The 27512-nt window shown below is 42.2% G+C and overlaps 5 protein-coding genes across 12 annotated transcripts in view; 1 reads left to right on the top strand and 4 right to left on the bottom strand.

Annotated features, from left to right (window-relative positions):
• Positions 1-415: 415 nt before the first annotated feature.
• On the bottom strand, positions 416-2136 carry LOC135494148 (uncharacterized). Its single transcript, XM_064781963.1, has 4 exons — positions 2025-2136; positions 1749-1843; positions 1502-1586; positions 416-947 (listed from the first exon to the last, which is right to left on the bottom strand). Exons 1-4 carry the CDS (start codon positions 2050-2052, stop codon positions 580-582), a joined length of 576 nt encoding a protein of 191 aa, XP_064638033.1. The 5' UTR covers positions 2053-2136; the 3' UTR covers positions 416-579.
• Positions 2137-2440: 304 nt separating this feature from the next.
• Positions 2441-5988, bottom strand: LOC135494077 (multidrug and toxin extrusion protein 1-like). The gene is made up of 11 exons (XM_064781827.1): positions 5740-5988; positions 5481-5582; positions 5155-5223; positions 4844-4892; positions 4398-4540; positions 4157-4299; positions 3839-3936; positions 3474-3658; positions 3071-3179; positions 2768-2843; positions 2441-2540 (listed from the first exon to the last, which is right to left on the bottom strand). Exons 1-11 carry the CDS (start codon positions 5986-5988, stop codon positions 2441-2443), a joined length of 1323 nt encoding a protein of 440 aa, XP_064637897.1.
• Positions 5989-7008: 1020 nt separating this feature from the next.
• LOC135493385 (integral membrane protein 2C-like) lies at positions 7009-9152 on the bottom strand. Its single transcript, XM_064780705.1, has 4 exons — positions 9000-9152; positions 8389-8580; positions 8055-8168; positions 7009-7667 (listed from the first exon to the last, which is right to left on the bottom strand). Exons 1-4 carry the CDS (start codon positions 9000-9002, stop codon positions 7338-7340), a joined length of 639 nt encoding a protein of 212 aa, XP_064636775.1. The 5' UTR covers positions 9003-9152; the 3' UTR covers positions 7009-7337.
• A 1021-nt stretch (positions 9153-10173) lies between these two features.
• LOC135493475 (sulfotransferase 1C2-like) lies at positions 10174-13931 on the top strand. Of its 2 annotated transcripts, none has more exons than XM_064780840.1 (3): positions 10174-10261; positions 11720-11901; positions 12192-13931. In XM_064780840.1, exons 2-3 carry the CDS (start codon positions 11733-11735, stop codon positions 12929-12931), a joined length of 909 nt encoding a protein of 302 aa, XP_064636910.1. In that variant the 5' UTR covers positions 10174-10261; positions 11720-11732; the 3' UTR covers positions 12932-13931. The 2 variants fall into 2 exon arrangements, with proteins under 2 accessions (XP_064636910.1, XP_064636909.1); XM_064780839.1 differs by lacking the exon at positions 10174-10261 and adding an exon at positions 10987-11114 and having other exon boundaries at positions 12192-13930.
• A 3818-nt stretch (positions 13932-17749) lies between these two features.
• LOC135493596 (myotubularin-related protein 6-like) overlaps positions 17750-27512 on the bottom strand; it is a 55452-nt gene continuing 45689 nt past the window's right edge. For 5 of the 7 annotated variants that reach the window (XM_064781055.1, XM_064781053.1, XM_064781051.1 and 2 more), the window contains 10 exons: positions 26865-26993; positions 25064-25198; positions 24321-24374; positions 23073-23205; positions 22067-22299; positions 21443-21696; positions 21103-21237; positions 20647-20773; positions 20068-20481; positions 17750-19670 (listed from right to left, as the gene is read on the bottom strand). In XM_064781055.1, coding sequence (XP_064637125.1) covers positions 19476-19670; positions 20068-20481; positions 20647-20773; positions 21103-21237; positions 21443-21696; positions 22067-22299; positions 23073-23205; positions 24321-24374; positions 25064-25198; positions 26865-26993 — 1809 coding nt within the window. In that variant the 3' untranslated portion in view covers positions 17750-19475. The remainder of the gene's footprint in view (positions 19671-20067; positions 20482-20646; positions 20774-21102; positions 21238-21442; positions 21697-22066; positions 22300-23072; positions 23206-24320; positions 24375-25063; positions 25199-26864; positions 26994-27512) is intronic. The other 2 variants (XM_064781052.1, XM_064781054.1) reach the window with 1 other exon arrangement.

Raw genomic sequence — 27512 nt, 5'->3', positions numbered from 1 at the left:
AGGTCTCGTGCAGGTTGACTTAAGTGCCCAATTAAAACCTACTGCGTGTGCCGCTGTTGAATTCAACATCTACAACGTTGATTCTCCTTATACTGATGTTGATCACAGTTTTCCTAATCAAAGTCTATTGATAGCTCTCACCGAGTTGTTGATCGCTAGCAGGCACTATTAATCAAAACAGGTTTTTGTAATGCGAGAGGTTGATAGATAGTGTCATAACGTCGGCGAGATATGGTCGGGTTTTCGACCAAACGTTAGCAGCAGTCAGACAAGAAGCCCCGCTATGCCCTTCTCACCCACAGAATTGACTGCACCTCCCATGTCCAGAGTCGTGTGCACTGAAGGATTCATGAACCAATTCAAAAATGTGTGCCAACATCTTTGTCTTTATTCGGCTTCATATTTACATTGACTAGTTTGTGCATGTCATTTCTAAACTTTGTAGCCATAAAAAACAGCAGCAGAATATCACAACAGTGCTACAAAGTCGGCTACAACGGAAACAGCTGCGCTCCTAGTGGAAAGCTTCAAGTGTGGAACCACATGTAAAATTCATTTTCTCTCCTTGATGTTGACATCTCATGTGGTTGAGTCCATGGACCAAGATGTTGACAGATTGTATAGTGTTGACGTCGAATTAATAATGAATGGAGCCAAGGTTGAGGTGTCCATTGTAGAAATTGTCGTACTATTTGCACTATCATGCCCAGGTGCCTCTGATATTCGGAATACTAAACCAATTACAAATGTTAGCACCATAAATAAGACGAATAACACGCGCGTGGCGATCAGTTTAATGGTCTTCTTGTCCAGTTTCTTGTGCGTAGACTCCGAGGGGTCACTGATGAGGTTGTGTTGGCTGCCGTAGTTTCCCATGTAGTCCTCGTACCATTCGCTCGAGATTGAACACGTGCGGCCCCTGATGCTTGATCGCCGGGAAACGATTGCTGAAGAAGGAGAGGGAGATGTCAGACAAATATTCCACAGCATTTTTCAGTTTCAGCGGTACATGTAAATTATAACACCGAGTTGTTCGGGAAAAACCTTCCTCAACCTCAAGGGTTTAACTTCATACATATTTTCAATATGCACTACGTGTACTATATGGATAATATGCGTCGATGAACAGAAATATATGCACTAGCTGCAAAAAAGAAGGACATTCCTCGCTTGTAGATGCAGAGTAGGTCTGTCAATTAATAAATCGATCACCCAATTAATCGATTAAACGCCAAGTCAACTGAGTCATCGGCAGCAACCACCAGCAGTCATACGGTGATAAAGTTATTACATTTCTCACTGACGGACTAATTCTGCATTCTTTTGCTTCTGATTTCAGCTCTACGTAGCAGAAAAGAACGACCTGCCTCGGACGCGAGTAATCGCTGATTTAGATCACGCACCCTGCATACCATCCTGAATCTAATGGTCAAATACTCGTAGCCGGGTATATCTTAATAAGATGCAAAAACATTGGTGGTCAAGATGCCTGCATACTTACAGTTCGTTCTCTCGCTGTGAGTCAGCTCAGGGGCTGGACCCAGTATCTCCATAGCAATCTGATCCGTGCCGGTTCTTATCCTTGCCTGAAAAAGATATGGGGGATGATGACGGACCTGGATATTTTTTATCTTTACCTTATGAAACCACTGGCTTTAATGGATTTAGTCATTCATCCTTACATTCTGGCGCAGGCAAGTAGGCCTAATCAAACGACAAGGATACAAACCAGAAAATGATGTTCTTACCTTCGCGACCTCTTTTTCCCAGTTGATGTACCAAATCAGGAAACAGAAGACGCAGACGACAATACTCATTCCAAGGATGAGACCAACGTAGTACCCTGAAAGTAATGAATCAGATCTAACATTAAAGCCCACTTCAATGATTGGCTTGCCCATATCTTTGTTAACACAAAAGATGGTTTGATACTCAGATTCCCCAGCTAGAAGAAAGTAGGCCCACTCATACCTGACAGTTCCAAATGAGTTCCGATGAGAGAAAAGGAAAGTAGGCCAACTTACCTGAAAGTTCCAAAGGAGTTCCAAACATCAGGGTCACCGAAATTGGAAGAGCGATAACATAAAAGCCTATGAACGTCACTACAGCACCGGCTACTTGTCGACCACATCCTCTCAATATCCCCGCACTCACACACTGTAGAATATAGCAAACATTGACGAGAAAGTTTTAAAATGAGGGCCTGTGAAAACTTTATGTCATTTAGTCGTTGTTTGGAAAGGAATCAAAGAATGATTGGAAAGAGGAAAAATTGAAGATGTCTTACTGACGAGCTTCTTTTTAAGCTCGGACATGGTCCGATTCCGAACAGTTTCAAAACTGAGTTAGCGCTGGGATGGTCGTTCCATCGCAGCTCGATGTCAACTATTGCGATACGAAGCAAAAGCAATGTTTCTTTAAGAAAAAGCACTGCCTTTCCTTATGGGAGTTTATGATAGTTGTTGCTCACCGCTATTGAGTCGAATACTTCATATAAGGCGACCATGAGAACAATGTAACCAGCGTAGTCTATAATCGCTCTGAAAAAAGGAAGTATCGTAAGAATTTCAACATTCAGCCGAAAGTGTTTTGTAGAGACAAAATGGCAATATGCTCTTGTCGCCGACCGACGTCGTTGCCGCTTTTCTACAACTGACCAAATGGCCAGTGAAAGGCTATGCCGGTGGCAGGTCAGTCGTAGTCGGTCATTGATCACAGTATGAATTCGTCCTTAGACGACATTTAGATGAATGTGATCTATACTTACGGGTCAGTGGTGAAGATCTTCGGAAGAAGTGTATGGAAAGCCACCAGAACTAACCCAACCACGCATTCACAGAAGACTGGAAAGGTTAAAGACGTATCGTTAGAATCGTTTTGGTTGCTCGGTTCTCTTCAAGACTTCAACTTGATAAAACGATGGACATTTATAAGTCGGAGGTAAAACCAATCACAATCTTTGGTGTCAATTCTTGTAGCCGTACAAAGACTAACCTGTCACCTATTGTCTTTCAACATCAATCGGAGAAAGCATCAGAGAAACTTAAAATCGGCACGGGGAAATACCTACCGGCCAACGCAAATGTCACCTTGATTGCCCGCACAACCTGCTTGTGGTCTTCTGCTCCGAGCAGGTGACCAACCCGTATCGTACTGGCAAGGGATATACCAAGAGGAACCTGAAACAACATGGCACTTTTATTGGGAAGTAATCGTTTCATCATTCTCTAAGTAAACGAACCTCAACCCCTAATGAAAATTCGGAGATTATTATCATCTAGAAGAAAAGATGTTGGCTATAACTGTACGTCATCTGAAAATATTGTGGGGTCTAAAGTAGCCCATCGAGAATTAAATATTTTACAATTTACTTCGACTACATCAAATAAAGAAGTAGGTTAATCGTGCATGCATTCCTCTACTCTACCGCCTCCTTGGTTGATATCCAGATTGGGAAGAAGACTTTCACCTACCATGTATACGACGGAGAGTAGTTGAAATCCGATCGACTGCGCCCCAAGAGAGACCGGGTCGAAAACACCTGAAATCAACGTGCCTATCTCAAAGGTCCACCACTCCATGCCCAGCATCAGCATGCCAGAGACAGCTAACTTCAGGAATACGCCCCAGTCCTCGAATACGTCCCTCAACTTCCACCCTGAAATCATACAAAAAGGGTCAAGTCAAGACATACCGAATGTCCGATGGTCAAGGTGCCTACAAATGAATCTAGCCTGAAAAGCGCGCGCCAGACTGTGCCCGTTTGAATGCGACCTGCCTCCAACTCACTACGATCTAAAGCTACACAATCACACCCTATGTCATTTTGTCAACTCACCTTCCCATGTTTCCTTGTAGACGCCCATATAGATTATGTAGGCAATGAGAGACAAGGCCATGAAGTTGAACGTGATAACTTGGGCAAGAGCAGAACCGCTGAAAGACAACAACAGTTAGAATACAGCGAAGAGTCACCTTTCATCAAGAATTGATAAAGACTAGTCTATAACAATTCTTGCTTTCATGGAATACGCTAATAAATCTAGCATTAGCAATGTCAAGACAACGGACGAGATGCCAAAGACACATTCTGACCATCGAAACTGATTATTGGGATGATGCATGGTGGCACTGAACTGATAAACGATGAACCTACTTGCTTCCCATTCCAACTACAAACAGCAACAGCGCATGCACGACTGCGTTGACCACCACCCCTGCCCCTCCGATCACGATCGTGGGAAAGATAATGTTCTGGCACCGTAAGTATTGCATCAGGATCTCCATGACGAACACACCCTACAAGAAAAAAATATGGATAACTTATGTATCCTATATTGGCAGGCTCTTGTCATGAGTGCACTTAGATTCAGCCAAGTTGGAGCCAAAATACGTACCGGCATGGCGGGCATGAAGTAAGCGATATATTCCCCTGCGATTCGGGCGACTTCTTTCTCTTGGTCGAATTTGAGTAGGAGTGCCTCGGCGTTCAGATGTATGGCCCAGCATGGCAGTATGAAGAGGAGGAGGATGATCAGGCCTGAAGCAGACAATGTGTTAAACTTGAAAGACCGAGACGAAAGCAAGGTGGTGACCGCCAATACGCAGATGAACGGGAAACGTATCATCATATCTAAGAAAAAAATCACACATTGCTTTTTATTTCATGGGAGTGATCGAGAAGAATTACAGATATTGCTTTCCTATGGAAAAAATGTCTATGAACAAAATCACAGATATTAGTCTGTCTGAACAAAATCACACATTGCTTTAATATTGCTTTTGCTATGAAAGAATCACATATACATGTTGCTATTTCTATTAAATATAGACAAATACTTACTGCGCAGAAGATAGAGACCCACCCGCCCTTTGTTGACACTTCCGTAAGACTGAAAGAATTACTATCATTAGCTCAGGTAGTACAGTTGTATCTATGATATAAAATGCATGTTTGTAGTATGTTTTCTTAACGTCATCAAAGATGGCTTGTGTTTAATTGAAGTAACCTTGGTAACCGAATGTGTGTGAGCTTTAAGAAATGATTTTGACCCACATTTTCATTTTACACTTCAATGAATTACTGAAAAGTCTGTCTGGTGTAGCCAATAAAATAACATAACTACAAATTATCATCATGAAATCTTCACTGACCTGTGCGAAAAATGTCCCACACGCCATGGCAAGCCCCATTGCAATTGAAATGCCTGTGACGTTGATGACCTGAAAGTGTAACGAATAAGATACCGAGAGAGAGGTGGTGAGATCAGTATGGGTATCGATTCACATGCTTCTGATAGGGTTATTGAAAGTGTTCATATCCATTTAGTCTTCGATTCTTTTTACAAATTATTTTTTACTTGGCAGTTTTTTTCTTCATGGTGTCAAGTAATTTTAAGGTCCTTCACGCGTATCAGCTTTGCTTTTTAGCCTACTTTGTCATAACGGGCTGATCAATTCATCTTCTGGTGTCGACCTACCGTTAAGGCCAAAGCGACTCCATCCATTGCCTTCGTACCGAGATGCCCACAGAATGCCAAGCTCACAGGACCGATGAGATAACTAAATACGGCAAGCAAGAACTGGAAAAAGTAACAATACATGTACTTGGGTATTGCAGGCATATCATGTCACAGGAAAGCGAAATTTTCAGCCAATATTCCCAGGTGACAGTTATCGTTTCTGCTGTCGGCTGAGATTTAAATACTATGCTTAGTAAACCCACAAAAAATCACTTACCATTGACCAAGAGAGTGACGCCATTTTCCGAAATTCATCCAAGAACCAATCAGGGCAGCACTTCGGCCAGCAGCCGCGGGAGACATCTTGGGCTGCCTCTGATACCGGACTTTCTTCGTCTTTGGTGGCACCATAGTTAGCTATATTGTCCGGCGAGTTTTCCGCATTTCTTATACTTTGGGTTTCAACATCTCTGCACCCCAGTGGGCTGTGGTAGCCGTCATCCTTCGAAAGCTCTCCAGATGCCATTGATCCAAAGAGGGAGCCCGGTTACAGAAGGAAACAGATCAGTCCAAAAAAGACCATATACGCGCAAAAGGTTTAGAGAAATATCTGAAATTCCCGATATTGTGGTGCTTATTTAATAGGCAATGACACATCTTCTGGCATACTGCGTAACTCTACGCACGCGCATCGTCACCAGTTTCATTGTCGTTATGTATGACGACGTTCATTCTATTTACATCATAGTCCAACGCTGATAAAATCTATTAACGCTGTTAGCATTTTTCCTAAATGCATTGACTGCCATAGCAATCGTACCTGTAATTATGTAATAATATCTACATGTATATATCTATGACATATATTAATATGAGACAGGGCGTAACGGGTCATTGAGAAAATTAGCAGTTAGCTCACCACGTGCGGCAGACGCGTGTTGTGTAACAAGTTGGTCAGTGATTACGCATGGGACACTGGTGTCAATTGACATAACTGCCTTTGTGAATCAATGGCTACTCAGAATTCACGGAAAATTGTCAGAGGGGGGTGGGCATTGTCCTTCTAATGAAGGAGGATGACACCCGAGACCGATCATAATGGCCAACTCCAAACTCCATCTTTGGTGGCATAATAATAAATATGAGAACAATACACTGATTTAGTGTAAACGTGTCTCTAACAAGCTGATAATATGTACTAGCGTAAATCCATCCTGGCACCAGTTGTTTTCGATACACTCCGCCTCTCGATATGTCATGACGTAGGAGTGAGTAACAAAAACTGGAGTCCCAGGATGGCATAAATCAGGCACGTGGATGTGGTGCAAGTCCGGTATCCTCCTTGATTGGTCATGGGCTACATAAATGTTGAGCAGGTAAACCATAATCCGTCAAAATACTATATTTTTCCAGAGGGACATATTTTACTTCTACACCGACATTGAGTCGCTTTCTACATCTTTTTTGAAGAGGTCAGATTGATAAGTCTCTGGCTAAATATGGCTCTGCCAAGAGTGCACACGAAAAGTAAAACTCAACGAAGTGATATGTTTTTGAATGTAATTTTATTTTTTCTTATCACAGATTTAGTAATCATTTTGATGGAATATCGATAGTATATCATGACAAGTCGCGTCTAGTATTCATTAAGAAGAGATAATCATGCAATACAATATTCAACAATAACACCATGGTGGAATATTTAAGGTCAAATTGGCAGTGTTCAATGATACCTTTACGTGTAATTCAAAACATTATCATCACATCAATGTACATGAATTAAGTTCTTAGAAATGAATGAGCTGATAACAAAATAATCTATTATGGCAGTGTCCTAGGAATCACATGAGATCGTCATAACTTGAGAATAAATGTTCAGTTTCCCTCTCCGCCAGAGCTGCTGGATGAACCACCTTTACCGCTCTTAGAACCAGCATTGCTGCTCCCACTGTTGGAGCCCCCGCTGACGCTTCCAGAGGCGCTACCGCCACGACCGTTGGTAGAAGCCGAGGCGCTGCCGGAGAAACCCCATCTCCTGAAGCGGCGGCCAGACATGTTGAGGGTGCTCTCCTCCTTGGAGATCCTTGCCCAGAAGGTTGGAAGGCCCTGGCAGAGTTGGGCGATCTGCTCTCCGACCTCAGCATCCAAGTTCACCATTTCTTCTTGGCTGACTTCAAGCATGACGTTACGGTTGGAGGGGACGGTCTGGAAAAGTGAAGGATAATGTTCATTTAGTAATGCAGACTCAAGCAAGTAAGCACATATGACAAGTTGTTTTTGATTAAGATTATCTTGTTTCATCTGTTACTCCTATTTTATTATAACAAACGGGACTACTGCCAGTGAGTACTACTTAATAGGAGACAACCATTGTTCTTTGTTCGTTCTTTTTCTAATTTCACGCTTCCTTTCTTAATTCGGTGCAAAATATACAAGTAAGTTGTAGACATAATGTGAGTCTATGTAACATACACTCTAATTGTACCGAAATCAGAAATGGAAAAAAGAGTGCTTTACTGATAGAAGAGTATCTTATCGTGCAATGCTGTTTCGAAATGCGGAGTCCGCTTTCAAAGAGACTTTGACCCTTACCTCGGCAGGTGATTTTCTGTCCTTGAAGATGAGACCACGGACTCTGGTCAACATGTTGTTCATGGGAATGACGATGCAGCGATCTGTGGTCAGATCCTTGAAAGCCGTCAGCCTCTGCAAGACAAGAAATGAATAGTTAGAATAATGGAGTGCGGGTGTTTCTCACAAATCCAATCCCGCAGCATTGGGCAGAATTCGAGTATGGGCTTTTTCTCAAGAATGGAAAATATGCTCTTTGACATTATCCTATCGATGATCGTTGTAAAATACTGCATAATACATGTAATCTGATTTATTCGATATGTATTTGTCTCATAGATTTTGCATTACTTACCATTTCAAAGTCGTGCATGATGACGGTATGGTCGGAGAGTCCTTGCCTGGGCACAACAACCACTTGCTGGTCCTCGCCATCTATTACAGTCTCGGTGTACTTCTTTCCATCCAGGCTGAAGTCCAGCTCGGTGATGTCTTGGGCAAAGGCGCCAACAGCGGCCAAGGCCAGGAGAAGGAACAGTTTCAAAGACTGAAATAAAGACAGTACAAAATAATAGCTTTGCAAATTGATAGAGAAATATGAAGTGACAAAGCGCGTTTCGGAACTGCAAAGAAAAGCCAACACTGCAATGTTAGCTAGCGCTAGCGAGCTCCAGTTAGCAAGTATCATCTTGGCTATGATGACCCAACAGAGGCTTAGTTAAGGAGATAGCTCTCCCAGAATTTCGTAAATTCTAAACTGTTCGCCATAGGAAAGTTTAACTTCAACCGGTTCCTCACAGGGACTTCGCTAGCGCGGCGTCATACAATATACTGTACATGTACCTTACGCTTTCACAACGTACGGCCACTGTCATTTTCCGAAGTGGTGAAGCCCCATCTCTTCTAAAATCTTAGTCGACCAAAAGAACCAGTAAATTGATTGAAAATATGAACTGAGGTACTCACCATGATTATGTTAGAGTGTCGAATATTCTTCAGTAAGTCAGAGTCTGTGTAGTTGTCTCTTGATGCTAGAGGCTTGGTATGATTTGCTTCATCCAGAGAACCGCTTTATATACCATGATTTGTTCCTGACCTCTGTCATAACACTGATTTCCAAAAACATTTGCTTGTCGAATGACTCAGTCTAATTCTCAGCCGAGGTCAAATTTCTGGGAATTGTTTTGATAGTTCTTAACGATAAAGCGGACTAGGCCTTGATATTTACGAACTTTAAAAAGGAGGTCAAGGAAAAACAATCAATTATACCTTCTTTATAACATTAGTATCGTACGCAATCATCCGGGACTCAGTATCTGTCCCGGATATTTGGGGAAAACCCTTGTCTTAAGACAGTGATGTGGCACAGGCCAAGGACACCCGTCACAACACAACAGGCTGTCACCCTCTGGTCTCGGAAACGGGTGATTTCCAAAAGGCGGTTATTTATCAGGTATAGAACAAAAAACATTTATTACGTCTTTCGATCCAGTCCTCTAAAATCACCGCATCTCGTAAGTTTTGTAGCAGACAATGTACTTTTGTTCTCGGGATGATCATTTAATTAGGGACAACCTATTAGGTGTCTCAGGCTCTACATTCCCACTTTCTCTCTCTACATAAGTATACTCAATAGACGATGAAGTTATTCTCAGGAGAATGTTTTTACGGAAATAATGAGTGAATGTGTCACACCATTTCAGCCCAATGCCTTTATATTCGCACACGTATTGCATCTCTATCATTACTCCATGGAGAAATGGGTCACCCAGATAATCATGACGACAGTCGCCAATGTACCTTACCGGTAACCCGGATTCGATGGGAAATCCCCAATCCACGTTGCTGTTTGTCTAACTGCAAAGTATCAGTGACCCAATTCATCGATTACTCGTAGATGTTGATCAAAGTTCTTGTGATAAAAGGAAATAGAAAACTTCTTAGAAACTTTCCGGTCTAAATCCGGTAAAAAACTGGCTTTCAAATTGGGAATTTCTCCTCTGATTGTCCTTTGAAGAAGCTGATTACTTTTTGCATGATTCATTTGAAAGAATCATGCCTTAACCGCCTCAGTGGATGATATTATAACATGAGACTATTGTCGTTTCAAATAGTTCGTTGATCTGAATGAAGGTCATCCTGACTCTCATGCGTTTGCGTCACTAGTATCGAGCTCTTGGGTGAGTGACTTAGCGATCTCAAAACATTGTGGGTCAAGATGAATGAAGGTACGCACGTCGTTTTATCGATCATGGTTTCAGTAGAATAGTTTGTTGTCCTCGGGATCAGAAAAGAGGTCATTTCTGTGACCGATATCAAGTCGGAGCAAAGACTGAATTATTTCCCGCTGACAGCCTTTGTGACTGGAGATAAAAACTGATCGACCGGTTTTATGTGGAGCCATACGATGAATACGTTTTGTGATTAAACTCTTTGAAATACGCGACTTGTAATAAGTATATTGTATAAGTTTATGATTTGTGAATGTGATATTTAGCAGTGACGCCATATCAATATCTGTTGATTTATTCATTTTCCGTATGGCTTGATTTGATCTTCTCTCAAAGGGTTCCTATGCTGAGGAGCCAGTCATGCTAGCCAGACCAACACATTACGTTTGCACACCGTCAATGCGGAAATATTAGCCCCACGGACGCGACACGGCAAAGGCCCATACCTGGGCCACGATGCCTTTTTGATGATGATGATGATGATGATAAAACATAGGATGTGTATGAACATGTTAGTGCTGTTATGTCGAATTCTCTCAAATCTATTTATTACTCTGCTGACTGCACAATAGGCCTACGTATATCGCGAACGCGGGGCATGATTTATTTACGAAGACAATTTCAAAAGTGTGTCAGGTTTTGTAATGAGAATTCGTTTTTTTGACACCACCTGTCAGTATGGGGTGGTAGACAATAGAGTCTACCTTGTAAGAGAGAGCAGACAGAGACACCAGGGGGAGACATTCCATCGTGTTCACTACCCTTTGCTCGGGAGTGACGGTCTATAGCGGTCGCTAGGAAAAAGAACGAAGAAGAAAACGTCACAGCCCTTCGCTGAAGAGGATTTTAGGTAAAACTATATTGTCACGTTGTAGAGCAGGTGTCTCATAATTCTTCATGCAGTTATGGCGGTATATTCCTTTTCTACATTCACCTGTTTACTGGTGTTATAACGATTTCACTGTCCGACCTTCAGCCTAAACAGTCATGGTTGTCATCTGATCTGGACTAACATTTTTAAAACATTGTTCATAAAAGTGGCGGGTCCTTGCGACCATTTCCTTTTAATACAAAGTTCTCAGTGCTGTAACGCCGACAGTAATCCACGCAGTTCCTGTCCTTTTTTAAAACCGATCGGTACCAGAGTCGGTCGTATCCTCCTCCCCTCGCACACGTTGCAGAGCAGCGGAGAATGCGACTTGATGCGATTTCTCGTTAATTTCACAATGTACATGTAGTGCGATTTCTGCATGATTTTGGCGCAGGGCGTCGTCGTGAAATCTCAAAGCAATCGGCTGCAAAATGCGTTTTCGCAATCGCATTCAGTGTAAACCTATCCTTGACTAGTTAGTTGTGAAATGAACCAATCTGGTATTTTGCCGCTCTGTACCCTGAACCCGTAAAAAGGGGATGTGGTCATCGTAACCTGAGGATTTGACCCATTCTTTCTTTCAGAAACTCTGGTGAGATGTCTCAGATAAATAGTCTTCCTGATGGAAATGCTTACAAGGTTCCCGGCCAGTACATCTACGAGGGTATTGTGATGGGGCAGTACACGCCACGTCATCATCTAGACAATGTCAAGGCCATGGAAATTGTTCCTGATGACGTCATTGTCTCTGCCTATCCAAAATCAGGCAAGTTATCACATCGATTTACATGTACATGATAGATGTATGGTAATTCTTACATTGCCAGCCTCATTTTGAACCCCAATAACGCAGCCTGGTCGGAAGATCTCCTTCGCTGGTTGGAAGATTGGTTCCCGCGACGACTATATAAGGCCTTCTTTTATCTTGAAAGAACATTAATGTGCCTGATATTTTACAGCTTAATAAAACTAAATGTAGGCGTGCGGTTTTTCTTGCAACTGGTCATTCCCGGGCGAGTTTACTTCACAATATCAATTCAATGCTTTCCGTTTCAGGCACAACAATGCTCTGCGAAATCGTCTGGCTGATTCTCCATGACGCTAACGTGGCAGAGGCGAACAAGTGCCAAGCACGGGAACGCATCCCGTTCATAGAGTACGTCTTTTCAGATAACGATGACGGCCTCGTGAACGCAAGAAATACGCCAAGACCGCGCTTACTCAAAACTCATCTACAGCGCCGTCTGCTTCCGCTTGCTGTAAAACCAATGAACATCAAACAAATATCCATCCTACGAAATCCAAAGGATGTTCTGGTCTCCAATTACTATTTTTACAAAAGCACTGTGACGTTTGGTAGATTTACTGGAGATTGGGACGAGTTCTTTGAGATGTTTATGGCGGATAACATCTACTGGGGCAATGTTTTGGATCATGTTTTGGAATGGTGGGAAAGCAGACAATTGCCGAACGTGATGGTGCTTTTTTACGAAGACATACTTCGGAAACCTTCGACAGAGATCGGAAAAGTTTCGAAGTTTCTTGGGAAGGAGCTTTCCGCGAAGGATATTGATAACATTGCCTTGGCAACTAGTTTCAAAACCATGAAATCGAATCCAATGACGAATGCGGAAAGCTGTCCGGATGAGGTAGACTGCACTATTTCGCCGTTTATGAGGAAGGGGACAGTTGGTGACTGGAAGAACCATTTCTCTGTGGACCAGAGCAGGCGAATGGATGAGATAATAAAGAGGAAATTGGGAGGGGTGGAAATAAACTACCAATACGAACTGTGATAATGTGGAGGATATCTTCTTCATTTTTTTGGACCAACACTAGGGGCATTTTGATATAACCGCTCAAAACTGTCCATTTATTTATTATTTATTATTTATTTCTATTGCTGAAAGGGAAGCGCAAAGTCACCACCCGACGATCTCACAACCCCTCATCCCTTAGGGTGGTCTTTGTTGTTTAATCTTAGTTTTCGCGGACGTTTATGGACATTTTTTTCAGGTTGATTGACTACCGGGGGAGGTGATAGCATTTTATTACTATTCAATAGTACCATCCTCCCACAGCAGACCTTTGAACCGTTTCATAACTCTTTCACTTGACCTCATATACACGAGCATGTGAAGGTCAGAATTAAGTCATTCCCCGGCAATGAGCGATCATCGGGCCTACATGTACACACCTCAACCTAAGATGATGTCAGTCACACAATTACACAGTTACACCTCTGAAAGTTATGCTAGTTTGCGGCTTGCTGAAACAGAGGTGATGAAAGTGGATTTAGGCCACCTTCATGTAGCTGCTGATACGGAATTATCTAATCAGAATAGGTTGCTGGGTCCGCTCTGTTCAAACAGCATTGTTTAGTCAATGACATTAAAATTACATATAATCAAGAGTTAATAAAGTCTTGGCGAACTTTTGATATAAATGTTTAGTTTAGTGTTGCAAATTTTAATGTCAACGGGTTATTACCGATTGAAAAAACACCCGATTTGTATTGAAACGTCCTGCATACCAAAAGAATATGATCAAGAGTCCCAACTTTCGGAAAATATAGCTTTGGTCGTTTGTACACAGTGCTCGTGCGCAATCGGAATGATCTACCGATCAGAGGAGATAAAAAACAGAGAAGTGATCGGTTGATCGTTCCGATTCGCTCACAAGCCTTTATTATGCTTAAATGTAGGTCAACAGATCTTGAGAAGGTATATTCAATCTAATTTTTCTTTTTCAATGCCTAAGGGTTTCTATCGATTGATTCTTTTCTCAATACAAGGCAATGTAAAGAAATAATAGCTGCTTCTAAAATAGGATATCGATAATGCACTTCGAGGGAGGGAATGTATTACAAAACCACTCGACATAGGATTTTTGCTGCAGTCGTATTGTATATTACGGTAATCATTTATCAATCAGTGAGGTTTTTTTATTAATGATGTCTCCAGCAGAAAGTGCTAGTTTAATCTGCCGAGCATGGGAAAATGCTCAGAAGAATTTGCGGCTGTAACAGACTCTCGTGATGTCGAAACGTGACGTAGTGGCCAGGTTGTGACTTCAGCGAAGGACAGGCTGTGATAGTCATTTGCAGCAAAGGGCTGCTTGAGACACCCGGGTGGACGCTCTGGCTTCACAGCCAAGACCAAGGTGAAGCCAAAGGACTAGCTGTGACACAATCAGCTCCTTTTCAATACAAAAATGTGATTCCTAACAAGGCGCATGCAAGTACCTGCGCTTGATTGCGTCTGTCGGAGAGCGCCTCTGCCACAGGGAGGCGACAGCGATCGATCTCCAGCGCCGGGAATTCGGCATGGCCAAGGACATGATCGACTTCAGCTCGATGTTCTGCCTCCACCGAGGATGCAAGTTGTGACTTCATTCTTCGACAGGTTGTGAGACCAACGAAGTCCATGCTGAGACAAGCACGATGTTCCACCTCCACAAACAAGACGAACAACTTGCCTCACTTCGACTAAGTTACCGAAGATGGCGCGACATTCTTTGGTGCGACCAACATTATTGTCCCCGAGTTAAACTTCAGGCAATGTGCACTGGCGCAGAATTAGATAATGTCCCCTTGAATATTAACGTGCCAGGTCCCATTGTATTCTGACGGATTATGGTATATGGCTCTTTATTGAATGCCCGCTGTTTCCAAGGAGCCCATGGCTGTCTATCCCCGAACATTCGAGAGCGAAGTGAATATCAACAAAAATGACCGATGTTGTCACAACCTGTCCAAGGCTACATGGAGTCACAACCTGCATTGTCTGGACGCATCGATCACTGGAGTCCCAGCCTTTCTCTTCGTCCGTTGAGAAAAGCATCAAGGGCCGGATGAATGACAGCCTGTCCTTCGCAGAAGTCAACCTGGTGTTGTCTGTGGAGAGTGACCATGTAGCACTGTTGCGTCTTTTGACTGGACAATTGGTGATATGAATATGAACTAGCAAATACTTTTACTTCAATTTCATACAGAAATGTCTAGTGTAAATATTCATATCACCCAATGTCACAGCTATAACTGCAGGCTTCTAAATTCTATAATACAATCAGAGGTCTTTATTGAAAGACTCTGATACAACAGACTGATACTATGATTTGATATAACTATTCCACTGTGATGTTTTATCGATCCATGGATGTGACCAAGCTCCACACTCAAGACCATCCTGAGACTTCATCGAAGGACAGGTGGTGACACTCTTGGCCTTGGATGCCTTTTTCCACTGACTAGGCCATGGTCCGAGTTGTAGCAAAGAACCGTTCGAAACACCCAGCTGGACGTTCTACCTTCACGGACGAGACATTGGTGAAGGACTGGTTGTGACCAGCCGAAAGTCCTGTCTGAAAAGGCGCTCAAGCCGACGTCAGGGTGAGACTCAAGCTCGATATGGTGTCTCCACGGGCGATTTACGTTTTGACTTCAGCCTTGGACTGGTTGTGACACCAGCTTAAAAGCATATGATGATAATCATTCAATATCAGAGCCAGACAATTTTGGGAACTTTTCATTACCAGCCATTGCTTCTCGACTGTGGAGGTAACAAATCCAGTTGGTGTCTGCACAACCCGTCCTGGACGGAGGTCAGAAGCGGTGTAGAAGTAAAAAATGTCCCCCTGTATGGCCCTATCGTATTCAGATGGTTTATGGTAAATAGTTCTTTAGAGGCCGTCATCATCATCAGCTCACAGATTAAAAGGGCATAATAGAATCCTTTCTTCCCCGGACATTCTACCCAAGGACATTTCAAACTCCTACACTTCTCCTATAGAGGTATAACATTTAGCTGGTGTCACAACTTGTCCCAGATTCAAGTCAGAACTAGAGTCCCGCCCTGTCGAGATTGAGGTCCAATCTGTCCGTGGCTGGGAACGTCCTTTTGTATCGGTTCCAGCTGATGATGTCGCAACCAGTCCTTCTCCGCATTGTCCGTAAATGTAGAGCGGCAGCTAGGTGTCTCAGACGGTCTTTTGTCACAGCTTAAACCTGGCCCTGTCTGTATCCATGGCCATGGGTGTCACAGCCTGTCCTTTGCAAAGGGTCCTGATGCTACGCTTCTGTACAAAGGAGCATATTATGTGGACCTAAGTATGGTACCCAAGTATACCATGCTGGATGTCACTGTCTTCAAGAGCACATTGAGACTACAACCATTGCAATTCGTACTGATGCTGTTCTTCTGTACCAACAACCATACTTGGACTCACATATGGTACCAAGTACTACACTTGGCCCCAAGAACATGCTTGTTGTGACTGTCTGGAATTGCACATCGAGACCACAGCTCTTTTCATTGCAAAGTGTCCTGATGATGTCCTTCTGTTCCAAGTGCTGTGCTTGTCGTGACGGTCTTCAAGAGTAGATTGAGGCTACAGCTCTACATCCAATGCAAAGGTGCCTGATGTTGTCCTTCAGTTCCAAGCATACCATGCTTGATGTGACTGTCTTCATGAGTGCATTGAGACAGCAGCTCTACATCCAATGCAAAGGTGCCTGATGTTGTCCTTCAGTTACAAGCATACCATGCTTGATGTGACTGTCTTCAAGAGCACATTGAGACAGCAGCTCTACATCCAATGCAAAGGGGCCTGATGTTGTCCTTCAGTTCCAAGCATACCATGCTTGATGTGACTGTCTTCAAGACCACATTGAGACAGCAGCTCTACATCCAATGCAAAGGGGCCTGGTGTTGTCCTTCCTTACCAAGTATACCATGCTAGATGTGACTGTCTTCAAGAGCACATTGAGACAGCAGCTCTACATCCAATGCAAAGGGGCCTGATGTTGTCCTTCCCTACCAAGTATACCATGCTAGTTGTGACTGTCTTCAAGAGCACATTGAGACAGCAGCTCTACATCCAATGCAAAGGGGCCTGATGTTGTCCTTCCCTACCAAGTATACCATGCTAGATGTGACTGTCTTCAAGAGCACATTGAGACAGCAGCACTACATCCAATCAAAGGGGCCTGATGTTGTCCTTCCCTACCAAGCATACCATGCTAGATGTGACTGTCTTCAAGACCAAACTGAGACAGCAGCTCTACATCCAATGCAAAGGGGCCTGATGTTGTCCTTCTGTACCAAGTACATGTACCATACTTCGACTCATATTTGGTACAAAGTACCATACTTGGCCCCAAGTACATGCTTGTTGTGACTTTGTTGAGTTGGACATCGAGACTACACCTCTAGAGATTCATTGCAAAGTGTCCTGATGTTGTCCTTCTGTTGCAAGTAATGTGCTTGTTGTGACGTTCTTCAAGAGCACCTCAACATATTAATCTGTTTGAAAGTGTCCTGGGGCTGTCCTCTGCATACATACCATACTAAGGATGGACCAAAGGACACCATGTTTGATGCGACTGTCTTCAGGAGAGATGCAGTCTCGCTCTTGCCACCAGTCTTGGATAGCACTGCTGTCTCTGCTTAGTATTAAGTTCCTGAAGACAGAATTGGGACAAAAAGGATTTTTGTAAAGGTTAGCCAAGGAACCACCCAGCTGGATGATCAGGCTGTGACGTCATCCGACAGGGACAAAGGGATGATTCATTTTAATCTTTTCTCCAGTCCAGGTAGAAAGGAAAGAAGTGAAGGTTGATGACCTTATTAACTAGTTTATTATACAATAACTTTACTTTCTTTCTACACTTTTTACACATAAGTCATTGCACATAGATAAGTACAGCGTCACTGTGCTGGATTGGGGAGATGCCCGGTCAAAGACAGCTCTAGGTTCAAGCCTGTCTTTCATCTTAGGCCACACCAATTTAATTCCTTGGGACAGCAGGCGAGAAGGCAATTTGTGCGGCCTTACTTTAGCCTGGACTTGTTGACCAGTCCATTGCCCAAGGTGAAATATTGCCAATTTGAATGACAGCAAACCTGTCCAGCTGACCATTAACTAGACCGGAAATCAAACACAAACTAGACCGGATTGAAGACAAACTATCTCATATAATACACCACAGTGACTGAGCGTTGCACAGGATTTGGAAATGAAGGTATCACCATTCCAAATCTCAATTCAACAATTGCCGCAGACTTATAGAAAGTATTTCATCGTGTAAATTGGAAAGGCAATACCCACACAAACCAGTTATTCTCTTACATTTATTCTCAACTAATCAAAAAGAACCCTCTTTAACACAAACTATTTCTGGTCCTTCAATGTTTATCATGTTTATATCATTTAGAAACATTATGTACAAAATGTGATTGAATAATTTAAGTATTAATCATTGTATTCAGAGGTTCACCCCTATCGTCTGCTCTCGCAGTCTTGATGTATCCCCACCGCTGTACTCTGGGGGAAATTTTTCACCTCTTCTCGCATGAGCTTTCCTATTCTTGTTCAGCATTTGCTCTGCACTTGGAGGTGTCCAAAGCGAGATGAGCTTTTTATACATCAAGATATGGCCCCAAATCATAACAGTGAGGATTTTATAGTACCCTGCAGAACTAAACATCAACAGTAAACACAACAATTTGAGCCAAGATGCCGACCGCTTTGAACGGCATCGCTGAGCTGTAATGTAGCTGACTAACACAAACATGCAGTGACAAAACAATTTGGTTTGACAAGAATAATTACAACTCAACCAAATACACTGATGACTCTTATTTTCGTGATCGGTACTGAATAGTCAAAACACTTCGACGTTTTTGTCGCAACGCACACAAGCAAAATTCAACACAATTTTGAAATGACAGGTAGACACTGAAAAATTAAGTATTGTCCCGAACACTCGCTCCCTGTTTACGAGTACATGAAAAGACAAATGCCTGCCCTGATACTTGAATCATGACATTACTCAAGAAGCATCACAACCTATTAGACAATGTGTGTCTTAAAGACTATCACATAACCCATTCTCCCCTCCCCGGGCTGGTTTGACTTGGCGGTAAAAATGTTCCTCATACAAGCGTAAATAGTGCTGATATACTATGAGATTGCAGAGACATCTATCACTGACCTATTCTGTTGATAAAGCCCTTTAACATTGTTCAACCAATCCACCTAATTCAGTAGAGTTTTATTTACCTTTGCAAATTCAAGGTAGTCTACCTTTCCCCCAGGAATGGCAAAGTTCCCACCCAGGTCGCAATGTTAGCTTAATACAGTATGACAATTGTGTGTTCTGTAGCAAAAGCACAAAATGGAAGTGTTCAGGTGGTAGATATTCTCGGATTTTCTTTGAAATTCACTGATGTCCTGGCACTTTCAGCCCAGTATGTGCCACCAAAACATCCTATGATAACGCCTCGAATGAGAGCGCTCAAGTCTGGGCAAATTCACCCGAGCCTGTGCCACTAAAACATCCTATGATGACGCCTCGGACGACTGTATGTTCTGCGGGACCAGGACCTGGAAGTCAGTTAGCGACGGTGAATGCTTGATCTCCTTGTAGCACGTCTTGCAGACGGGCACCGGGCGCTGGCTGTAGTGCCCGAGCAGTGGTACGTGTCGGGCAATGCAACGCGTGCAAAACACGCTGCCACACTTCCAACAGTGATACTGAAATGAAGAAGGAAATCACATTGTAAACAAGCATAGCGTTGAAAGTCCCCCGTCGCTGTTGGGTGTTTTTTGAAAAATGTGTAGTTTGAGTCCGTGTGGTGTTGTTGGCTGTCATTGACTGAAGTTTATGGTTCAGTTGGGTGTCCCAGTAACGTGACACACCAAATTTCAAGCCAAAATATTTTGTGGTTCAGAAGTTACAGAGCGGAAGGGAATTTTCATGATTTTCAGGAAGTGCCCCCTTTGTGCCCTTATATACGTGACAAAACCAACTTTTTCTCATGAGCCTAATATTTTTGCAAGAAGGGTACAATCGTCAACTTTAGAGGCATGATAATGTTTTAGCTTGATAGTTTTATCCTTTGAAAAAAGATGCTCTACTCGCCACTCTTACCTTCTTACTAAACGTATCAAACGGTGTCGAGCAGCTACACTGGCGAACATTCCTAAATGACTTCCAATTCACAGACACAGAATTGATCTCAGTCAGTAACTGTTCAACAGACAGCGTATCGGTGCTGGACGATCGCTGCAGGAACGTTGAGTTCTGTAACGATCCAGACTCTTCCAGCAACGACTTCCCCATTTGAGAACTCCCGTCCTCGAATCCCGACTCCGTATCACTTTGTTTCGTATCGTTTTCACCATTGACGGTGTTGTCGGTATTGTCCAGGGGACTAGTTTTATCCAATAAAGCACCTTCAAATGCACTAAGTGTGTAGAGAGATTCGGAGGAGACAAGGCCATCTAGCTTTCTCTGAATCGTGTCGTCTGGTTTGTCGAGGAGCTTGCATATACTTGTGACCCGCTGAAAGGGAAAGTTAGAGTTTTAATTTGTGGGACAGCGATCATAAATTTACATCAGAGGACATCAGGAGCTGCAGGTCCTACAGAGGAAGTGGACCTTAACGGCTGTCCAATTTGACAGCCCCAACAAAATTTCAACTGGATTAGCGTCTGTAGTAACATATACCTTTTCAAGCAGTTTGATGTGATCCTCCAGAGACGTACTGTGATCCTTCATGGCACTCACGATATCCATTACATTCTCTCGCGGATGAACGCCGTTCTCAAACCGGTTATACATGCCTCGCCAGAATCTGAAGACGAAGAGGTAACATTTAGAGGAAAATACAATAGCAAGACAAACCGAGTTTGCGCTTCCCGAGTGAGAAGAACACAGGAGTGATTGGTCTTCGGCCAGGAAACAGTTTTCTGTTTATCATATGCTTTAAAATGACACTGGCCATTTTTGACTCAGTCACATGCAAGGAGGAAGAGCATGTGCATGACCCTGGTATGCATTATGTCTGATGCATGAAATGTACTCCTGTCACACAGTTCATGGTCCCATTTTCTTGACTTCATTTCAATATGTACCAGCTTTTGCCTCTTTTTAAATGAACACCACTCTTTTGTCTGTACTTACGTGAAAGACTGTGGACTAATGTCAGGTTTAAGTATCATATGCGTAATCTCGTACTCCTTCTTGAAAAGAGGGTTAACGTAATCATTTATGTTCTGGTTGAGGTATCCCCATAGGGAATAGGTTCGATCGGCTAGTCTGAAAGTCAAGCATAGTTTTATCAAAAACTTAGTTCATCAAACCATTGTACTCTATAAGTTACCATTGTTTTTTAAAGATATTCCACTTTTACATGAAAGGGAAAAGGAGAAGTTGAAATGGAGTGCAGTAGTAGTTTATATTCATATTTGAGATCCTTGTTAAAGATTCTCAACCTATTTGCTAGGGGAATACTCGCACTTACCTTAAGTCTATTCGGTCCTTCTCACAGTTACCAATGAACGTACCAAACTGGCAGGAGTAGACGTGGTCATGGATAGTGAGCAAGTAGCGATCGTTGAACTGGAATGCGCACGGGAACTGCTGCTTCATCTGCCAGACACTCTCGATGAATTGCGTGAAGACCGGCGAGACTTCCTTGGCGTCGACCGTCTCCAACAAGCCACAGCGATCGGTGAATTTATGACCGAATGACAACCATTCTTTATCAATCAATGTCTGAAATGAGAAGTTTGAATTTGATAATCTTCGAACATCCACAACCTTTCTATCAAGACACTGCTTAGGGATCAGATACCAAGGTCTGAAAGAGATAGCCAGATTGCCGATGCGGAGAGGTGTACAATGGTATGAAACTTATTACTCAATGCTGAAAAGCTCTCAAACAGCATTGCCCACGGTGATGAGTTGGTGTAACTGGGCACCAAAAGAGAAGAGAAAGTTTTACATTCTGCACAGAACAGCCGAGTCGCTCATCAATTCAGTCCAAAACGTAATTCTTATCATAAGACTGAGAGCGATAACAACACTGAACAGGGTTGAGATAAACAAGTAACCTTCAATAAGCATACAAGCTTTTTCTACCCACCTGGAAACCTTGGATTGTTCTGTAATATGGGTCTAAGATAAGACAGGATATAGAGCACGTCTGCGCGGTCCGATCCCAACCATCTGAGCAATGAACCAGGGTACTAATGCCCCGCTCCGCAGCCTCAGCGATGAAGAGGGCCGTCTCGACCAGGGACCTGATGTGCTTCATCCAGCCACTGTTCTCCACACCATTTAGGAAGGCGCTGGAGGAAGGATTCTTTAACTCGCAAACTGAAATGGTAATTAGTGACATTTAGATCACAGAAGGAGCCTCATGGCCTAGTGGTTTACACTGCTGGCCACCACGCAATAGGGCCCGGGTTCGATCCCGGGGAGAACCCAGGATCGTATGTCTGGATGAACCGGCGTGGCTTTCAAGGAACTAAAATTCCTGGCTCTTCACAGTCCTTCGAATGAGACTCAAAACCGAGGTTCCTTGTAGCTGGTGTCTATGCCAGGGCAAGCTAAGACCCCACCAAGTGAGAAACATGAGTAGCTTGCGTGGACTCTATCTCTCTCGCCAAAGTCGGACCACTAGGCCAATAAACCCAATTGGCGCCTAACCGTAGTGGCACGCAGGATACGCTCATTCGCCTTGGAGGAGGATTACTCCTAGGAGAATGACCCCTCCAAGTGCAGAGCGAACGATGAAGAAGAAGAAGAAGATCACAGAGCAGTGTCAATGGTTCCATTTTGTACCAGATACATCCAGTTTTCTGTTACGGCTTTTTGGGCCAACTATATGGGTCCAGGGTGAGAGAAGGCCAATAATGAGACAGGTGATCAGTCCAAAAGTCTCTGTTCAATACGACAATCAAAGATTTGGCTTATTTCTCTTGATTTCAGGAGTTTTTAAGGATTGACTTGCAAGTTGTAGCGACAGAGGTCACTCATTCCTGAAGTAGTTTAGGTTCAATTTTCTAAGATTAAGGAGTATGTCGAGAAGGTGGACAAAATCTTCACCATTTGGCCTAACTTAGAGAGGTAACATAATTTTCAAATACCATCTGTAAGTTTCTGTAGACTGTTCCTCATCACGTGTATATTCTCTATCCCCAGGAACTGGAATTTGATGTCCGAATAGAAGTTTTCATTCTCGTAACCTTTTCCGGCTGCTTTATTTGCCATTGCGTTGATCTGGAATGAAACGAAGTCTGAGGTTAAAATAGAGTAAAATATTTTGATGATATTAACAATGAGATTCTGGTGACTGAAAAAAAATGGAGAAATCTTTTGAAAGTTTGTATCATCCCCATCTTGTCAGACTATGCCATGAAGAAAATTGGGCTTCTGTGCCTAAATGGCACTGCAAATGTCAGGAGAGACACAAGGTTCTATAACAGAGCTGGCAGAGGGGAGGGGTTGAAGCAAGCAAAAGGTGAAAATCAGCGATGGACGGTTATCTATTTCAGCATCACTAGGAGTATGGCTTCTGTCCATCTCAAACTTAGCTTTTGAAGGTCAAATAAGAAATTAAAACATGCTCAAAGTGGACATCGTTTACATTACTGAAGTGATTACTGATGCAAACAAAAACAGCACAGACTGAAATAAATGAAACAGAATTGAAAATTACATGCGATCACTGCATTGAGACATTCACATCAGGCAAAACTGTAGGCAGAACGGATAAAAAATAGCTGTACTGACAGTGACCAAGGCACATGCAGAAAAAAAATTGAAGCATTCTAATTATGCTAACAAAGAAAGCGATTCTGAAAGACCAGCGAGTGTGTGTATGTAAAAAAATACCCATAAAACTTTGCTGAGATTTTATGACAGTCAGTATCTTAGACAAATGTGGATCGAAATAAAGTTGAAATGCATTTTTTCTAAGATACTAGCTGTTCCAAGGGACACCACTCCAAATTACCAAAATCTGTTAAAATATTTATGATCCATAAGTAGCATAAATGAAATATGCCCCTTTACAAACATCCTATTAGGATGGAAACATATTTCAGTAGCAAATGCTTGAATGGGAAAAAATAAAACCGCAAAATTTTTGTAGACATATTTATTTCCATGTTTTTTGTGAATAATCAAGATTTGCAAATATGAATGCATGAAAAAAGCTTTTTGACCGAAAACCCTCCCAAAAATTCATAACAAGCCAAAATGAAAACCGCAACATTTTAAAGAGTGGCAAAAATTTAGCAGTTTACATTATAGTCAAAAATGTCTAGTAGTTTGAAGTCTGTCAGTACAGCTTTTTACATTGATATCGTGTATGAAAGTAGCCCATGACTTACAAGGGTCATGGTTTGGAGTGTGGTCCACATGGAGCTTTGGTCACTAAGGTTCTGCTGCAAGCAGAAAGAGCACAGATCACACCTTGGACCGACCTGCATGAATTATGGTATTCATGGTTGACGATTCCACACTAGGGATTCCAGCGCTAGAATGTTTTCACTCTCAGCGTATTTTTAGAAGGGAATCAATGCGTCTGAGCCCTCGGGAGTGATAAGGCCCATAACAAGGCTGGCGTAATATATCAGGTGTCCCTAGCGGCCCCGATCATCAGTCATACCGTGTTTTATGTCAAGATTCTGGCTGATTATTCTTTGTCGAGTAAAACTGATATGTCTATATATCAGCCCTTCTGACGTATTGTAAGATTCGGAACGGTTACTTATTATGATACAGAAGAACTTCGACAATATGGGCATGCACCCTCTAGACTGACTGACAAGAGAGGTCAATTTGAATGAAACCGACCAATTTGGGATCAAAACTTGTATCCTTGGTAGAGAAGATGTCCTTAAAAGAGAGGTGTCCACTAAGGGAGGTTTTGCTGTAACACCAGACTAGCAGGACTCTGCACCACAGTCAATACCAGCATCTGTCAGTCTCAAGGGTGTCCTCAATAGAGAGGTTCTCTTGTAGTCTGCTTCTAAATATTCTTGGCCAACAAATTTATGTGCAGATGAAAACGAGATGAAGACCAAATCACACAGTATATCAAAAGCCATAAAAACGAACAAAAGAAATCTACCTTTGGTCTCGTGTCCACGACGTACATGAACTTCGACTGGGGGTTGGCCTTGAGGATCGCTTGCAGCATCTGCTCATCCTCGACGCACCGGGCGCTGAATCCCGCCAGCGGCTGGCTACATCTGCAGATGGCGGCCTGGATGGAAACAAACAGATGGAAAACTGGAAAATATCTGACGGGAAATCAACCCCATTAGCAAAACTTCCATTAACACTGCAAAAAAGCATTTAGCAACAAGCTTTTATCAGAAACATTGCTGATTCTGACAGCAGCTGGCAACATCACCTTTATAGCGTGCCTTAAAGCGAAAAGATGGATATTTGGAAAAAAATATTGAATACAAAAATTGTTGTCGTAAGAAGTGAAAACTGTTCAGCATTGGAGATGTCAAACACTTTAAAAATCAATTCAGCCTGGGGGGAAAACGTCAGTAGGATTCTTAATTTTACTTGTCTGTGTTTCTGAGTCGATTTTTCAGCATTTTTTTATCTGCACAAACTTTAATCTGATTGACAGATTTCTTAGATTCTGTACATTACTTTTCTACACTGTCGATTTCTTTGAAAGTCCAAATACTAATCTATTGATCAGCACAAATAGAAAATATCTCATACAATATTGATATTTCTTTTTAGAAGATTATCAAAGCTAAAACAGAAAGATATTGACACTTGCATTAATTTCAACTTTCCATCACAAATTTTTTTTTTTTAAATTTTAAAAGTGCTGAATTTCTTTTTTCATAACTGTCATAATGTACAAGTTTGTGACAATGTTGAATGCCTTCAAAAAGATCTTATCAGTTCCGCCCTGAACTATTGAAAAAAAATTCAGACGATATTGATTGTCAATCTTCAGAAGATTTAGGGATAACATCACTTTTTCAATTGAGTGTTTGCTCAGCTGATGTGACTCATCTTCAACTGGCATTTCTCCTGTTTTTCCTGATACTGAAATGTTTTTGTAAAGTGATCAAAAGGATATTGATCAGCAGGTTTGAGCAAAATCTTGAATTATTCACTTGCTCTACTAAAAGTTGGTTTGTGGAAGTTTTTTCTTCACATTTCAAACCCTCAAACATTCTTCGCCTCATAATCAAAATTCACTCGGAAATAGATTGCATTTTTAAATATTGCATGATTAGCAGCTAAGATGTGGCAGTTGAAAGTTTTCTTTCTGAGATTGCGACGCATGACATCCCAAATTACTTTCAAATAATTCACCAACGGCTCCAACAAAGAAAGTTACACGACTTCAACACCACCACGTCCTCAAAAAACTTCGTAAACAACTAATAAAAGACATGCCTGTCAAACAGCATGTGCAAATTTCTCATTAATCTAAATCAAAGTTTGCATAATTAAAAAAAGACTGAGACAGACTCGAGGCAGAACGCAATCATCCTTCCTCAAGTCTTCTGCTCGAAAACGCGGAATTCTTCAAGCACATAATTGAAGTTTCAGCAAACATCGTCGCTGGCAGCATCTTCATGCCAAGCACCACTCTGACCTAATCATCTATTGAAACCCTCTCTAAACAAGACACACCGTAACTAATGAACTGAACATCAAAATCCTTCAATCAAGAAACTTCATTTTGATTACGACTATGATTCTGTGTGATCAGCCGTTCAAGGCCTAATCAACATATACTTTTAAGCCGAGTTTCTCAAAAACGTCTGGAAAATTGTGTTTTCAGAGTGTTCTATCAAAACGTGTCCATCAGGTAAGAAGTATCTTCCATTGTTTTCCATTTGTCCTTTGCCAAGTCACTTAACCTTGCTTCTGTCAATGATACGTACCCTATTTTTGCTGTGTAAGTACGAAAGGACTGGCAAGCGCCCTCGACTTCTAAATCGTGAACTACCGATTAAGACGGCGGTGGAGGCTGGCTGTGGTACGTACAAGTAACGTGGGTAAGTGTCACAAATCTGTAAAGATAGAAGGAAGGAGACAATGAAATTCTGAACTATGGATAAAGAATTAGAGACGTCACTTGAATGATGGATGAAGACGCTGAAATGGAAACTGAGCGAGTCTGTCTCAAAAATCTGTTGAGATGATAATCAAATCTCTTGACAATGTACCAAATGGATGGCGGTTGGCACTCAAATGTTAAGGCAGAGGCTGGAATGGAAATTGCTCTATCAAAATTCTCCATTCTAATTCATCAAAGAAGACATTCATTTTGTAGAAAGTAACGCTTACAACCAGGTTCTTGCACGAAACCCTTCAAATGAATACAAAACATTACTTTGATTACCTTTAAACTTTAACGGAGTAGGATGAATGGATTTAACTATTGATCCAACACATTTGAAATCAAATCAAGTTCTGATCAATCATCACAAATTTGGTCCATTAAATTGATTGAACTGGGAATATTTCAACCGTTTTCGAATGATTTTGTCACATTCGAATCACGGATATACAATCTAACCTTTCTGATG

The sequence above is a fragment of the Lineus longissimus genome, chromosome 9 (assembly GCF_910592395.1).
Source record: "Lineus longissimus chromosome 9, tnLinLong1.2, whole genome shotgun sequence".
Taxonomy (NCBI): domain Eukaryota; kingdom Metazoa; phylum Nemertea; class Pilidiophora; order Heteronemertea; family Lineidae; genus Lineus; species Lineus longissimus.
This window is presented reverse-complemented; position numbering and strand designations above follow the sequence as displayed.